The following is a 14,530-nucleotide window of genomic DNA, read 5'->3' on the forward strand; positions in this document are numbered from 1 at the left end:
TTACAGTTCATGTGAGCTGGTGTAGGTTAGTCAGGTTCCAGCAATGAGAAGCTAAATCCCTTGGTATTGTGCACGTGGGCTTGTTTAAGGACGCTTGCCAAAGCACAACTGCAGCCGATGTTTTAAGTTGTTCACCGATGGCCAATGTACTGCTTAACCCAACGGAGGCATCCGCGCCAAGTTGCCTTTCCTCCCCTGCAGTTTGTAACCTAACAATTTTTGGTATTTCTTTTTAAGGTTCTCCTCCCTTTTCTTTAAGTTTTACTACTTTGGCTAGAAAATCATTATTGAAGAGCTTCCCATGTTCTCTAGCGGTTTGTAATGCATCCTGTTATTTCTTCTGCAGCCTTTTTCTCCTTTTATCACTGCATATTGAAAAAACATACCAATCTGGGCTTGTTCCAGGAGGTTCTGTGTGCTCTGGCATATTTGCCTTACTTAGGATGCGAGGTGGAGAGAGAGTTTAACATAGGAGGAGCCTGTCATCTGGCAGAATTACATTTATTTTTTCCAAATGGTGTCAGTCAATATGATTTCGTGGAGCATTATTACTTTGTTAGGCATTATTGAAATCTTAGGTACTTGGAAAACTAATCTTTCTTTCTTTCTTTTCCCCAGCAACCTGCTACCTAGGCTGATTACGTCTTACGCTGCTACTGTATTTGAAAGAGACTTACACATTAAAAAAGCAAACATCAAAAATTGAGATTGCAGGTGTGGGCTCTACACGTGGTTTGGAGAGGGGGGAAAAAAAAGCCTTTACTATCTGGATAAGGTCACAATAACATTTTAGCATAAGCTCTAGGTTAGTGTTGCTGCAGTCTTGCCCTCCATTTGGGGTGCTCCTGAGCATCCTCACTAAATCAGGGAGCTAAATTGACTGAGAAGTGTTCCCCTGTGGTGTTTTTGTTGTTGTCTTGAACCTCCATTAGCTTTTTGCCAGCTTTACTTCCTGAACTAGGCTTGCTGAAGGTTTAAATAATGTTGCATGTAGATGTGAGTATGCATGTCTGAATTAGAAAAAAGGTGAAATGCAGAATAAAGGCAATTCTGAATTAAATAAACTGTCACGGTAATGGAGCCTCAAGTGTTTCCTGCAAACTCCTAAATCAGTTTTAATGGCTGCTCTGGAGAGTTAATGGTATGACTTAATCAGGCTGGAAATCTAAGTAGTGAGGCCAGCACAGTTTCATCGTGTGTAAAAAGGTAGGTAGATAACTAAGAACAAAAATCCGAACTGCATAGGAGTGGTTCACAGCCAGTACTCAACATAACTGAACCTATTTGACTCCTCAGTGAGGCTGAGCATTGTCCTCTTAGCCCAAATTTGCGGGAAGAGAAGCACTGGAAGCAACTTTCCCAAGGGGTTTGCGGTGGTGTCCTCGCACAGGGTGGCTGTTGGGGCCTGGCAGGCTGTGCCACGTGGCTTTTTTTGATGAGAAAAGAACCCGTGCAACTCATGTGGAGTGAGATTGTTCCTTACACTGGCTAAAATGCTTGTGGAGCGTACCCGCTGCTGCTGCAGCGTTGCCGAGTAATTTCTGTAGGTATGGGGAAACCAGTTCCTGCAAGCACAAGAACTGCAGCTCAGAGGAAGCTCAGGGACCGGCGGAGCAAAGCGGTGGATCAGGAACACGCAGTTTGCACGGCCCCCTGGCTGTCACCACTGTGGTGAGTATTCCTGTGGTGGGAGCCGCGTCAGCACCTGGCTCCTCCTGGGCAGGCACAACCTCCTCCTGGCTGCTCGCACCGAGACGCTGCACCTTGCTGTCTCCTGGCTCGCAAGTTCAACCACTATTCTTCTATTCATGATCTGTTGGAAGGTCAAGGTAATTATATAGACAAAGCACATGAGGAAATTGGGATTCTGGAGGAGTGAGGGGTGATGAAAAATTAGGGATGGGAGCATAGTCTGGAAGGAGAACCGTACCAGCGAGGGAGGTGGGAGCTTGCTTTATGAGAACCTGCGTCCACATCAGACATGCACAGCACACTGAGTTCTGTCTGTAGTCTGCTGATGGAAAGGATGTGCTATGGGGCAAAGTGTTTTAATTGGTGGTGTGTCGAAGTTAAAATAAATAAATAAATATATGCACCATACAGTGCTGAGACACGGACATTTCCCACGTATGTATTTATCTGTTACAGCATTTGGGCGTGCATTTACTATGCTCATAGAAGTCTAGTGAGCCAGGCAGATTTCTCTTTAAGAATTAAGAGCTGTACTAGGAAACCTCTTAAATTATTTTTATGTGCCAGCATTTTAATTGGAGCATAATTTTTTGAAGCAATAAAATTTGACATTGATTCTCATGCTGCTCTTAAATAATGCTTTTAAATTCATGTAATCAACGTCACTTGTTAGTATCTAGCTTTTTATGGAAGTACAGACATTAATACGCTAGTGGTCTATATAATGAAATTACTCAATGTTTTAGCACGCTCCTTCTGTTAAAGCTTAAAGATGTGATTGATCTGCTGCAGGGTAACTTGGTTTTGTACACCTTTAGATCTCATTGCACATCGAGGTATTTGTTTGCTGGCTTCAATTAAAGGAGCCTTTTACGTGACTTTTATAAAGGCCAATTTTTATAATGGCCGCTTTTATTGCTGTGCACATGTTCATTTCCTATAATCAATTTCTCTACAAGGTTTATATTAAATCAGGGACTGTCACCTTGAAAATTTCATGATGTTACAAGTTCTGAACCATCGTTTTCTTGAACCTCAAATTATTGGCAAGACCCTTTATCAGCGAGAGAAGGCGGTTTTATTCCAAAAGCAATTTCATTGTTCCACATTGTTGTTTCACCTGCTAGTTCTTTTGTCCTTGTAATTTATTGGAATAACTTGTACATACTGGATTTAATATAAATACTTTGTTTAATCAGTTCATGCCCGTAAATTTTCCCATTGTTATGTTCAGATCTAACAGCAAGTATCAGATAGTTGTGAGCTCTTTCACACACACCTGTCCGTGTTGTCTACATCTGATGCAGATTTTGTCTATAGGGATGTGCGCACATTGAAATTAGGTGGGTCAGTTGTTTGGAAAGTTCTCTTTCTCTTCTTTCAGAGTTTTAATTTTGGTTCAAGATAGGTGTGTGCTTGTCCCCCCTCCTCTGTATTTTACTGGTGGATGTGCTCTTGTACTTCTCATTAATTCTTGAGTGGAAAAATGGACAAATTGGAGAGGTGAGGTTTAACCTTTACTTATATATATATATATAACTTAATACTGTCTCAGGCTGGCTATAGTCAGCACATAAAGGATCACGTGTCTCTTCCTGTTCAGGGTCTTGTTTGAGAGCGTGGCTCCTTCGGATTGCTCTGTTCGATGGATGTGTTTTGTACATCCAGTCTCTAGGGTTCTCCCCCCGCCCTGCGTCTGTGGTTATATACCCTTGGGTTTTGGTCGTGTTTCAGGACGTTAATGAGCCAGCAGGGAATAAAAGTGGTTAACGGTAACAAGAAGGAAGAAGAATGTCTTGGCTGTATTTCTGTGTCTTGTGAAAGCAAGGTGGATTAAATCAAGTGCTGGAACAAGCGAGCACTTAGCACTCTGCCCTGATCTGTGTTCAGTTTTTGCATGAAACAGGAAGAATTACTTCTCTTAAGCTGATTCTCCCTTTCATCAAATGCAGCATGTCTACACAGTTTGTGTTCTATTTCTTAAGAAAGAAAAAAAAAAAAAAACACACACAAAACCACCACCACCAAAACATACAACCTTTTGTACTTCCCTAAATTCTTGGAATAACTTCAGGGTGCCTTAAATGCTGTCTTGCTGGAGTGGTAGCCTCTCCAGTTTTCTTGACTATCTAGCCATAATAAAAATAGCTCTGTTATTTATGTTCCCAGTCTTACTGTGAAGATTTTAAATGAACTCTGTTCGTGCTGCATAACTCCTGCTTGGGGCGTGCACCTGCGTCTGATGTGCTCAGGTGTTCTCTTACTGTGTCGACGTTTTGCTGAGCATGGGTAGCATTGAACTGGGAGCAGTGGAAGAAGATGCCTCGAGTTGAGACAAAATGGTGTTGATGCCAAATGCAGTATTGTTTTGGCCTGAGAATATGGAGCTGACAATTCATTTAGAAGCTGTAGGGAATGGGGCTAATTTGTAGTGGCTGCTTTGCCACTAATTGCTAATGACACCCAGGGCAAGCTATAGGGTCCTACCCTGTATTTATTGCGTCCTTGGAATACGTGCAGTGAAAGATAATGGCAGCTTCAGTATTTTTAATATCAGACTATGTATCTTGTTTACAAAAAATGCACTTTAATGTTCTGTAGTAAATAGCTCTGTGGGTCTTTCAGTTTTCTGGGTTTACTGAAATGTTCAGAAAGCAAATGGTAGACATTAAACATTAGTATTACTTGGTGTACAAATGGCATTTCTCATTACGTGCTTTGTGTTTCCAATGCAATTGCCTTGAAGTTGACTCCATAGTGCATGGGTGTCAGCCTCAGTGGTTTGGAGGGTGCTCAAGAAATGGGCTATTCTGGGAGGAATTACCTACAATTAAAGAGCTGATAATCCAAAGCAGTTTGTTTTGAGGGTACACAGTTGTAAATAGGAGCAAAATTGGACGTGTGATTCCCAGCAGCAGACAGAGGTTCATTCATGAGGGTCTGTAATGATCCTTGTGGAGTAAGGACTCTTTTGGAGGTAATGCATCATGTGAAAAGTCTTGTTTCCTTCCACCGCATTCCAGCTTCTACCTGTTTATTAGGCTGCGGCATCTCTGTGAAATTGTTGCTTTCCCAGGAGTTTGAAGCACTCTGACGTGTGAGCACTGATCTCCAAGCCTGCAATTGCATTTATGGACTTGAGGAAGTATGTGCTTAAACTTCCAAGCAACGAGTGGAGCTGGTGGTACTGAGAGCTGCTTTGTTGTGGTGTGGTGCTGCTGGTTCTGTCCTGCCCTCTTACTGCTTTCTTTGTTCTGCTCTTTTCACAGGTCTTGATGCAGAGTTATCTTATGTGAGGAATGATGTTGTTAATCATTATGCATTGTCCTTCAATCTCTTAATACCCAGCGAGACCAACAATCTTCACTTCAGTTGGTATGCTAAATCCAAGGTAAGCAGGCATAATTGTGTTTGAGTATTTGCTGCATGATTCACTTAGTGAATACCTGCTGCTATAACTGAATTTTTTTTCTTTGCAAAAAATAGCATCTGGTAGTGCAAAAGAAATGAACTAAGAAGCTAAAATAATTATGTGATTGCAGACAATAAATTAAAATACTCTATATCCAAACTGTCCCTCTCTTCTTTTAGAAAGGGTAAGCACTTCTTTTGAAATATGTTATACTTCTTGCTTCAGAATAGACAGATAGACAAGCTACTGGCTCTGTAATATCTTCTGGTGGTGAATTGAACACACAGAAGTGGCAGCCATGAACTAAAGCCTCTGGAAATCAGATGCAGAGCACTTGTATTTTAGAGTTTACCAGAAACAAATGCTTGGAGATGAGAAGAATCTATAAAAGTAGCATCTAGTATGTTATTATTTGAGTCTCAATTAAATGGAAGGGGATTTTCATTTTACTTAATCACCATAGCTGGGGCATGCAGTAACAGCTGTCATAAGATTGCATATGCTTTTACATTTTGAAGGATTTTCAGTTACTTAATTTATTTTTGTAGATGAAATGATCTATTTAGTCTCTGCCAGACGTTTGTTCATTTTTTAAACTCAAGCAATAGTTATTTTGCTCTTAAACAAGAAAGACTGCGATAAAACCAGTAATGTTTAACAGCTCTACCAATGCAATTTCTAAAGACTGCTTCTGCCAGTGTTCTTTCCTCTGAGGTGTAACTTCTTACAAGATGTGAATTTTGGCCCACAGAGTTATTGCATACAACGCAAGCCAGCCCTTCTACTTCATACCACATTCCACTTTCACAGACATTTCAGTCACTTGCCGTTTGAATAGGACCTTTGAAGGAGTTTCCTCATTACTAACAGCTTCAGCTAGGAGCTACGTGCATTGCTGTCCCTGCCCTGAGTTTCCTTGTCCCCATCTGTGAGTTTTGAATAGAAATTTTTTACGGAATCACAGAATGGTTGAGATTGGAAGGGACCTCTGGGGTCCATCTGGTCCAACCCCTGATTAAGAAGGGCCAGCCAAAGCAGGTTGCCCATGACCATGTCCAGAAGCCTTTTGAAGATCTCCAAGGAGGAGACTTCACAACCTCTTTGGGCAATTTGTTCCCCCTGCACAGTCCAAAAGTGCTTCCCGATGCTTATGCAGAACTTCTTGTGTTCCAGTTTGTGCATGTTGTCCTGGCACTGGGCACCACTGAACAGAGCCTGGCTCTGTCCTCATTGCACCCTCTCTTCAGGTATCTATATACATTGGTGAGATTTCCCCAAATATCCTTTTCTCTAGGCTGAAGTTCCAGCACTCTCAGCCTCTTCTCATAGGAAGGGTGCTCCAGTCCCTCCAGCATCTTGGTGGCCCTTTGTTGGACTTTCTCCAGTATGTCCAGGTCTTTCTTGTCCTGAGGGTGGTGTGGGGGGGCAGAACTGGACATGGTACCCCAGGTGTGGCCTTAGCAATGCTGAGTAGAGCAGAAGGACCACTGCTGGTGATACTTTGCCTAATGCAGCCAAGAATACCATTAGTCTCCTTGGTGGCAAGGCACGTTGCTGACTTACGTTCAACTTGGTGTCCACCAGGACCCTCAGGTCTTTTTCTGCAAGCCACCCAGATGGAAAGCAGCTCTGGAGTTGTTCCTGCCCAGGGGCAGAACTCTGCATTTCTCCTTGTTGAACTCCCCAAGATTTTTGTCAGTCCACCTCTCCAGCCTATCGAGGACAGATGGCTGCATGGCCTGCTGGTGAGGTGACCGTTCCCCCCAGTTTTGTGTCATCTGCGAATTACCAGAGGGTGCACTCTACCCCATCGTCCAGGTCAGTCCCCCAGTGCCGACCCCTCGGGGTACTCTGCTCAGTACTGGCCTCCAGCTTGATTTTGCACCATTACCCTCTGGACCTGGCCCTTTAGCTACTTTTCCGTGCACCTCACTGTCTGCTCAACAGCCATACTTCAATAGCTTCTCTATGAAAATCTTATGGGGAACAGTGTCAAAGACCTTGCTGAACTCCAGGAAGACAACATCCACTTCTCCCCGCTCATCCATCTGGCTGTTTGTTTCATTACAGAAGCTTAGTTCCCCCCTTGGTGGATCTTTGTGACTCCTGCTGATGATGTCCTTGCCTTTATCTTTTGCATGTGTAGGTAGCCCTGCTTCAATTACTGTGATTGCACCACTTGACATCTTCAGTGCTAAATGTTCTAGGATTGGCATATTGCCATTTCTAGGAGTACAGAAACTGGGTTATGCTCCTACCGTTGGCATCTTGATTGAAAAATTAGTTCCCAGTAGCTTGCGAACATAAATGTATCCCATGACCTTTTAGAAAGGGGAAAAAAGAAGCTAACATGCAAAGTCAAATGGAATTAGTTCAACTGAGTCTGGAGGGTTAGGGTGAGTTTCCAACAGGAACTTATAACTCAGCTACAGTAGGTCCTGTGCGTAATGAATGACCATTTGTGGAATCAGCTTCTTCAAGTGAAAACAGAATTTTGACTTCAGTTGAAGATGTTTTTTAAGTAATTTCAGCTGTGTAGTTTATAAAACTGACTAAAAGAGTGGGATTTTTTTGAATTCCTGTGGTGTTAACAAATTGCCTTTTGAACAAGCAAGTGTAAAAATATCAGTGAGTGAGGTTAGTGGTTTTATTTATTTATTTTTTAATACAGTGCTTTAATTTCTGACCAAAATTTTTGAAATTATTTCAAGAGTGGCTTTTCTTCTGGCTTTCTTAATTTGAACCGTCAAGAGTCTGATATTTAGACTTCATATAAGAAACCTTGAATTTGGGCACTTAAAATCACCAATATTTTCTAAAAATAAGAAACAGGCTTTTTTAATATTAAGAAAACTAATCAAAAGGTATGCAGCATTTCTTTTTACTACTGTAGAGATTTCTTTACATGTTTTCAATCTCCCAACTGTTGTTACAGGTTGAGTATAAACTGGGATTTCAGGTAGATAATCCCATGGCTATGGCTATGCCCCAGGCCAACATTTCTTTACAAGGAGAAGTTCCTCGCACCCTCTCAGGTAAACAGATCACCCCACGCCCCCGGACATGTACTGCTAGTGCTTTCTGATGGTACTTGTTTTTTTCCAAAGTGTGTGTAGTGTTGCATAAGACCATAACCTTTCTCTGTTAAACGTTATAAGCTTACAGGTCTTCTGCAACAGTCATGACATTGCTGAAAGGGTATTATACATTGTGGCTGCTAGTGTGAGAGTAATGTTTTTCCCGTTGTGTAGTGGAGGATGAAGATCTTCCTTGAAATAAAAACACATTTTTTGTGTTTATAGACACATGCACACGTGTGTGTATATATATGTATGTATTTATATGCATCCATGTGCGCACAAATTTCATTTCAACAATAATAATTAGCAATTGCATGGACTTCAAAAAAAAACAACAGCTTTTAACTTTGCTAGTCTACAGAGACATAATTTCAAGACGTGTGGAAGTTGTTAACGTGTTAGTGTTTATGGTAAGTTTAAAGTCAATAAAACTATTTTGAATATGTATTAGCTGCTCTGTAGAATTTGTACTAGAAACAAATGTGTTTGTTTCAGAAAGTGCACAAATGATCATTGCTCCTTGATGTTCCTTGATCATTCAGTTATGGTTCCTCGCTGCCTTGTGCTCTGTTAGATACACAAATGGGAACAAAATACATGTTTTGATGTTTTGGCTTTGTACCACTTCTTTGTGAAGGCAGAGACTAGGGAATTAGACTTGTTGTGTCTGCTCTGCTGGCATCAATAATGTTGCTATGTAAGCTAGAAAGTAAATACTGTCCAATTAGTTTAAGCTTTGATTCCAGTCAGATTTGCAGAGACCAAAATATTTAAACTTAACTGTTGTAGAAAAAGCTAACCTTCACGGTGTTTGAGAAAGCGGCAAGGGAAATGGAAATTTCTGTGTTTCTGCTCTAATGCAGTTTTATATTGTGAGCACTCCAAAGCTAGTGGGAAGGCTAGTGGTTTACCTCCATTTACCTCCAGCTATAATTTTAGTAACGTGTAAACTTTAATGTGGCTCACATAAGGAAATTTATTTAAAATTACACTACTTAATGCTTTCACAGTTGTCAGAAATTACAGAAATTACAAGACATACACTAAAATAGCATGTTTTATTAATAGAAAATTTTTACAAAATGTACATTAAACAGCGTTTATAAAGACCCCTATGTGTTTAATATTCTTTCACCATGATGTCTGAAATGTGCTTAAACTTAATTGTAATGCCTGTTTGTTGTATGCTTGCAGTGTTTCGTGTCGAACTCTCCTGCACTGGCAGACTTGACTCTGAGGTCACAATACTGATGCAGCTCAACTTGACAATAAATTCATCCAAAAACATCACAGTTTTAAATTTCAAACGGAGGAAAATGTGCTACAAAAGTAAGACACTGTTTCAAATATTCAATGGTTTTTAGTGTTAAAGCAGGATAGGAAAAAGGTGTGGGAAGATACATGACCAAGGACAAGTGTAACAATCCATGAGAGTGAATTGTGTAGAGGACAGGAAGAAACCAAGTAACGTTTTGACTTCCAGAGAAAAATGTGTACGGTTGGTAGAAGCAGAAGCTGATGAATGAACAAGTTCCCTTAAGTGCTGGGCTGCACTGAGTGATCTTCTCACATCTATAGCAAAAAAAAAAAAAAATATATATATATATATATATACTTTCTCTGTTTTACTTGGAAGGAAGCAATTAGATTCTTCAAACCTGCAGTACTCTGAATATTCAAAGTTTTCTAAAAATTAACACCCAAATCTAATTTATAAACTGAGATAAACTTAAAACTAACTACTTAATAAATGTGACCAGATGTTAGTCTTTCAGACTTTGAGTACAAAATGATCTAGGTAGATTGATAACGCAGGCTTCAGGAATCCCAGATTGACTTTCCTGGGTTTTGACTTAAGAATCTGCAAGCACAATTTATTCTTGAATTGTTGTTATCTCCTGTTGCTGCTTCCTGGAAGTATTTTCATAGGCATCAAAAGAAGATTATTTTTGAGAATCTGGAGTGCTGTAGTCTCCTTAAAAATGGCTGCTGTTTCCTGTCCTCAGGCAGAGTTTGAGCATGGCCACCTCTATTTACACGCTCCTCTCAGCACTGTTCAGTTTACGTAGAGCCTTTGAGGACAGTAGTTAGGTTTCAGACCTAACTTCCCTGGAGTCTGAATGTCCACAGATGCACTTTTGCAAAATGTGTATGAAAGAGCATGTGTGGCTTTTTACCACGTAACACCGATACCCGTGCTCCTTGTACTGATGTTATGACAAAATCATTTTTAATTCAAAGTGTATCTCTTTCTAGTAGAAATGGAGATCTTTCCGATACTGTTTAAGACAGAAAATTTACCTTTAGTTCATATTTTCTTAGGTACTTTTTCAGATGTTGTAAGTGGGGGAAATGTAGACTGTGTATGCATTCATACCTTACTGAGCTGCTAAGTGAGTTGAGGGGGTTTCCGTAGGTACTGCACCAGCATCAGGGTGTGGGAAGTAGAGCCACTTCTTAAATTATGCAGAAATAATTCTTACAAAGATCATGTTTCTGTGGGTTCATAATCATGTCAATGGCTTTTTTGAAAGTTGTATGTGGAGTGGTATACAGCATCTGGGGATTTCTAATTTAATTTAGTGCTTAAGTTAACAATATGCAGGAACTTGCTAGTGGTTTTGCTCAAGGCATTCCTAATACTTCCTCCTAAGGTTTAAAAAAAAAAAAAAGCAAAAGCAAAACTCTCAGATCTTTTTTCCTTTTGCTTGATGTACTTTTTGACAAGTTTATCAGGCTGAACTAGCTCACCAAGGAGTCGGAAGGGGACTGTACTGGGGAGGCGGGAGCTCTTTGCAGCTAGGAGAAGGAAGGGGGATGTGCAAGTGCGTCTGGGCTTTTGCAGTCACAGAAATCCATGATACTGCCTCAGACGCATGTGAAACCTCAGTGAGGTTCATCTGAAGTCACCTCCACAGCTTGCTTTCCCTTGGTTTGCCCCTCCTATATTAGAGAGACCAGTAGTAAGTGTAATGAAGATATATCCCCTTCCTAAAGGACCATTTTCACCTCAGAACCCAAGCATTGTCCTTTTGGCTTTTATTCTTTTACCTTTTTTTTGAGTATTTAAATTTCATCCTTCAGTTTTAAACACTCATGATTCCAGCATCAGATGAGAAGGCAAGGTGCTCAGGGCTGCATTTCTTAACTTCTTCCTGGGTGAGTTGCGTTAGAGTCTGAGTAGTATTCATCGAACATTCAATTAATAAATGATTTCGTATCCTATAGTAACCAATTCCATGAGTTTTTTTTTGTGACTGTATGTATGCACACTTACTCTGCACCTGCTTTTTCTACTATCTGCTGCTTTGGACTTTGCAGACAAGCCAAAGGGTTTAAGTAGGTAGATCCAGTGGGTTCAGACATGGCCTCAGTGGGCATGCATGTTAGTGATGACATATCTTACCTATGTGTCTTGAAGTCTGGTGATTTTTTTATTTATACAGTGGTTAGGTGTTTAAAAATGGAAATCTAGAAATAACCGTAGCCCTTAAGCCAACTTGCCTGTTCAGAAAAACAGATCTGTTTTTCAAGAAATAGGCAATTGACTTTTTTTTGAAGGACTTTAGTAATAAATGTGTGCCAAACTTAACAGTTTTTTCTCATATGTTTAGAGCTTGAACCAGAAGTAAAATCTCCAACATCTGACAAAAATACCAGCAAGGCTATCTGTAAGTAACTGAGTGTACCAGGTACTCAAAGCGTGAACAAATGAAAAACTTGTGATGGTCTTTGTTTCTACAGAAACTTGTGATGGTCTTTGTTTCTACAGCCTTCCCTATGAACACGCTCCCCAGGTGTTTCTGCTAAACCTGGTATTTTACTGGGGTTTATGTGGTAACTTTAGCTGGGAATATATTCTAGTGAAGAACTACTGTTCCTACTATTGTAACAACTTTTTTTTAAAAATCGTGTCTTGGGGGCTCTGTTTTCCCATACATGACTCTGATCTATCTTTTTGACTTCAGGACTTGTCTGGTTTGCTGTTTTGACTTGTCAGAATCGAATGAATAGAATTAGGTGGTTTCCTTTACTCTCACTCCACTTCTACCTGGAAATACCATTGACAGGCTGTGCTCAGCCTTTGTGGAACCCAAAATGTAAATGCTTCTCCCAAAATGCTTTTTGAAAGCAGCAGAGAGTTGCTTGGTTTTCCCTTCACCACCCACTGCCTCTTGCAGGGCAGTTGTTCTCCACAACAGCACATTGTAACCTGCGGGTGGCTGGGGTTACTCAGGACCCCCTGATGATAAAGCAGCCAAGCCGAGACCTGCCACCTCCTGCTTCCAGTCCCTTTGCACTGTGTTGCACCCATGGTGCAGTGGCAGAATTTTGCCCTAAAGCTTTGTGCAGTTGAGAGCCTTCTGAGAAGGAGGGTTAACTAGCTAGCCCCTGCTGGCTGTGTTAAGTTGTGGCTCAGGGATCCACATACCACCCATCATACCCCAAAATCAGAAGGAGAAGGTGAACTTGTGTGCTCTGCCATGTTTGGTCAATGAGCAAGCACCACCAGCACATCTAGGCACTAATCTCACTTTATTTTACTGTATAGGTATATGCCTTGCTGTCCAGATAGGCAAATCCTGCTTTTCCAGCCCCACCTAGCAAGTCGGTGCCACTTGCTGTGTCTGGGCTTAGCTGAGCTGGAGGCTGGCTTTGACTGTGCTCCTGTGTTTGCAGCATGGGAGCCATGGAGGAGAGTCAAAGGATTGTGTGGGGCTGGGCCTGCAGCACCAACAAGGCCATTTTAGGAGGTTGCTGGCCAGCTTTTATCATTCTGTAGGAACCTTCCTTTTTTCCCAGCAAATAATTGGAGGCATTGAGTGATCACTGGCCTGTGCCTTGCCTTGCAGCTGCAGGAACCACCCATTTGAGGGGTACTGCAGTCTGCCTCTGTGCTGGCTTCATCTCCCTATTCTTGCTGGACCTGGGTGGTGGGGACACTTGGGGCTAGTCTGGGAACAGTGCTGCTGTCCTACCATGTCAGCACGCTAGTTGCTTTTTCTGAGAAAGGTTCAGTAACTTTTCACCTTTGTGTTTCAGTTGATCCTGTAAATGCAGCTCCCACCACTTCTACCCGCGTGTTCTACATCAGCGTAGGCGTGTGCTGTGCTGTTATATTCCTGGTGGCAATCATACTAGCTGTCTTGCATCTCCACAGTATGAAAAGGATAGAGTTGGATGACAGGTATGTATTCAAGGTTTCCAAGGCCATTTTTTGGGACAGAACTCCCAGACTTGTGGGAGTTCTGGCCTCCAAATGAGTCTTCTGTAGTGGCTTGCAATTTCTGCTCTCAATGTCGGCCTGCAGCAGTGACTGCCTCTGCAGAGTTGTGGTGAGTGCTGTACTCCAGAAAAGCAGCAGTTGAAGATGCTCTGTTGGTTATGGTCTGGAGGCTTGTGGCTGTCAGGTTTTTGCCAGAATAGTTGTGTGGATGATGTCCACTGGGGAAATTTGGACAGAATCAGACCTCTGCCGATTGTCAGGATTGAAGGAAAACTTGATTGATATCTGGGCACACTGAGAATATTTGTTTTTTCACTGACTTCTGCAGGAGCTTGAACTTCAGCCTTCTCTATTTTAATTGATTTACCAATGTTCAGTTTGGCCCTAGGGTAAAGTTTGGAGATTACAAGTGGTTGGTTACAAAACTGAAAATGTGTCTCTCTTCCAAATGGGTTATCAATCCAGTTAAACCAAAATGGCACGTGCACGAGAGGAGGACTTGTAATGTCAGCCCCAAGGGCAATACAGTTGACATGTCCTTTCCTTTTTTCATGTATTGAGTGGGGTTTTGCTGAGCAGGGGTTAAATATTGAAGAGGAAAGCAGGTGGACTGAAGCTCTCTTGGAGGCTATGTGAACAATCTGCATTGGATGCAACTGTTAAGGAGCCAAGGGTTTTGAAACTGAACACTTCAAAAATGCAGTTGGGAATGTAGGTGGTCAGCACTGTTGAAAAGATAACCTTGAATGGTTTTTGTTGCTGCCTACGGTCTCTCAGGCTAGCTTGTCCTCTGGCTCAGACAGATGCTGGCCTGTTTTTCTTTCAGTCTTTACTCCTTCTGTGTTTCCAGACCACTTGGTTTTGGGGGGGATCCGGTGTGCTAAGTGGTAACAGTACCGGAAGACTATTTCTTAGTGTCAGCTTTCCTCAATTCATTTGTTCCTAAATTGTCTAAGGTTTTTTAATCAGTAGAAGTTGTTAAAGGATGTGCAGCTTCCTTTGCTTCATAAAGGAAAAGCATTAAATTTAGAGCGTGTGAATATACTCATCGAAGAATTTTTGAGAGACTCAGTCTCAGTCTAGCAGCATTACTCTCCACTCCATCATACTTGATTTTTG

The 14,530-nt window shown here is 41.5% G+C and overlaps 1 protein-coding gene across 2 annotated transcripts in view; it reads left to right on the forward strand.

Moving 5' to 3' along the window:
• RYK (receptor like tyrosine kinase) overlaps window positions 1–14,530 on the forward strand; it is a 57,517-nt gene that overhangs the window by 11,970 nt on the left and 31,017 nt on the right. For both annotated transcript variants that reach the window (XM_083847777.1, XM_083847778.1), the window contains exons 2-6: window positions 4,962–5,083; window positions 8,040–8,139; window positions 9,379–9,513; window positions 11,799–11,855; window positions 13,228–13,372. In XM_083847777.1, the coding sequence (XP_083703903.1) occupies window positions 4,962–5,083; window positions 8,040–8,139; window positions 9,379–9,513; window positions 11,799–11,855; window positions 13,228–13,372 (559 nt within the window). The remainder of the gene's footprint in view (window positions 1–4,961; window positions 5,084–8,039; window positions 8,140–9,378; window positions 9,514–11,798; window positions 11,856–13,227; window positions 13,373–14,530) is intronic.

The sequence above is a fragment of the Anser anser genome (genome assembly GCF_964211835.1).
Source record: "Anser anser genome assembly, chromosome: 9".
Taxonomy (NCBI): Eukaryota; Metazoa; Chordata; class Aves; order Anseriformes; family Anatidae; genus Anser; species Anser anser.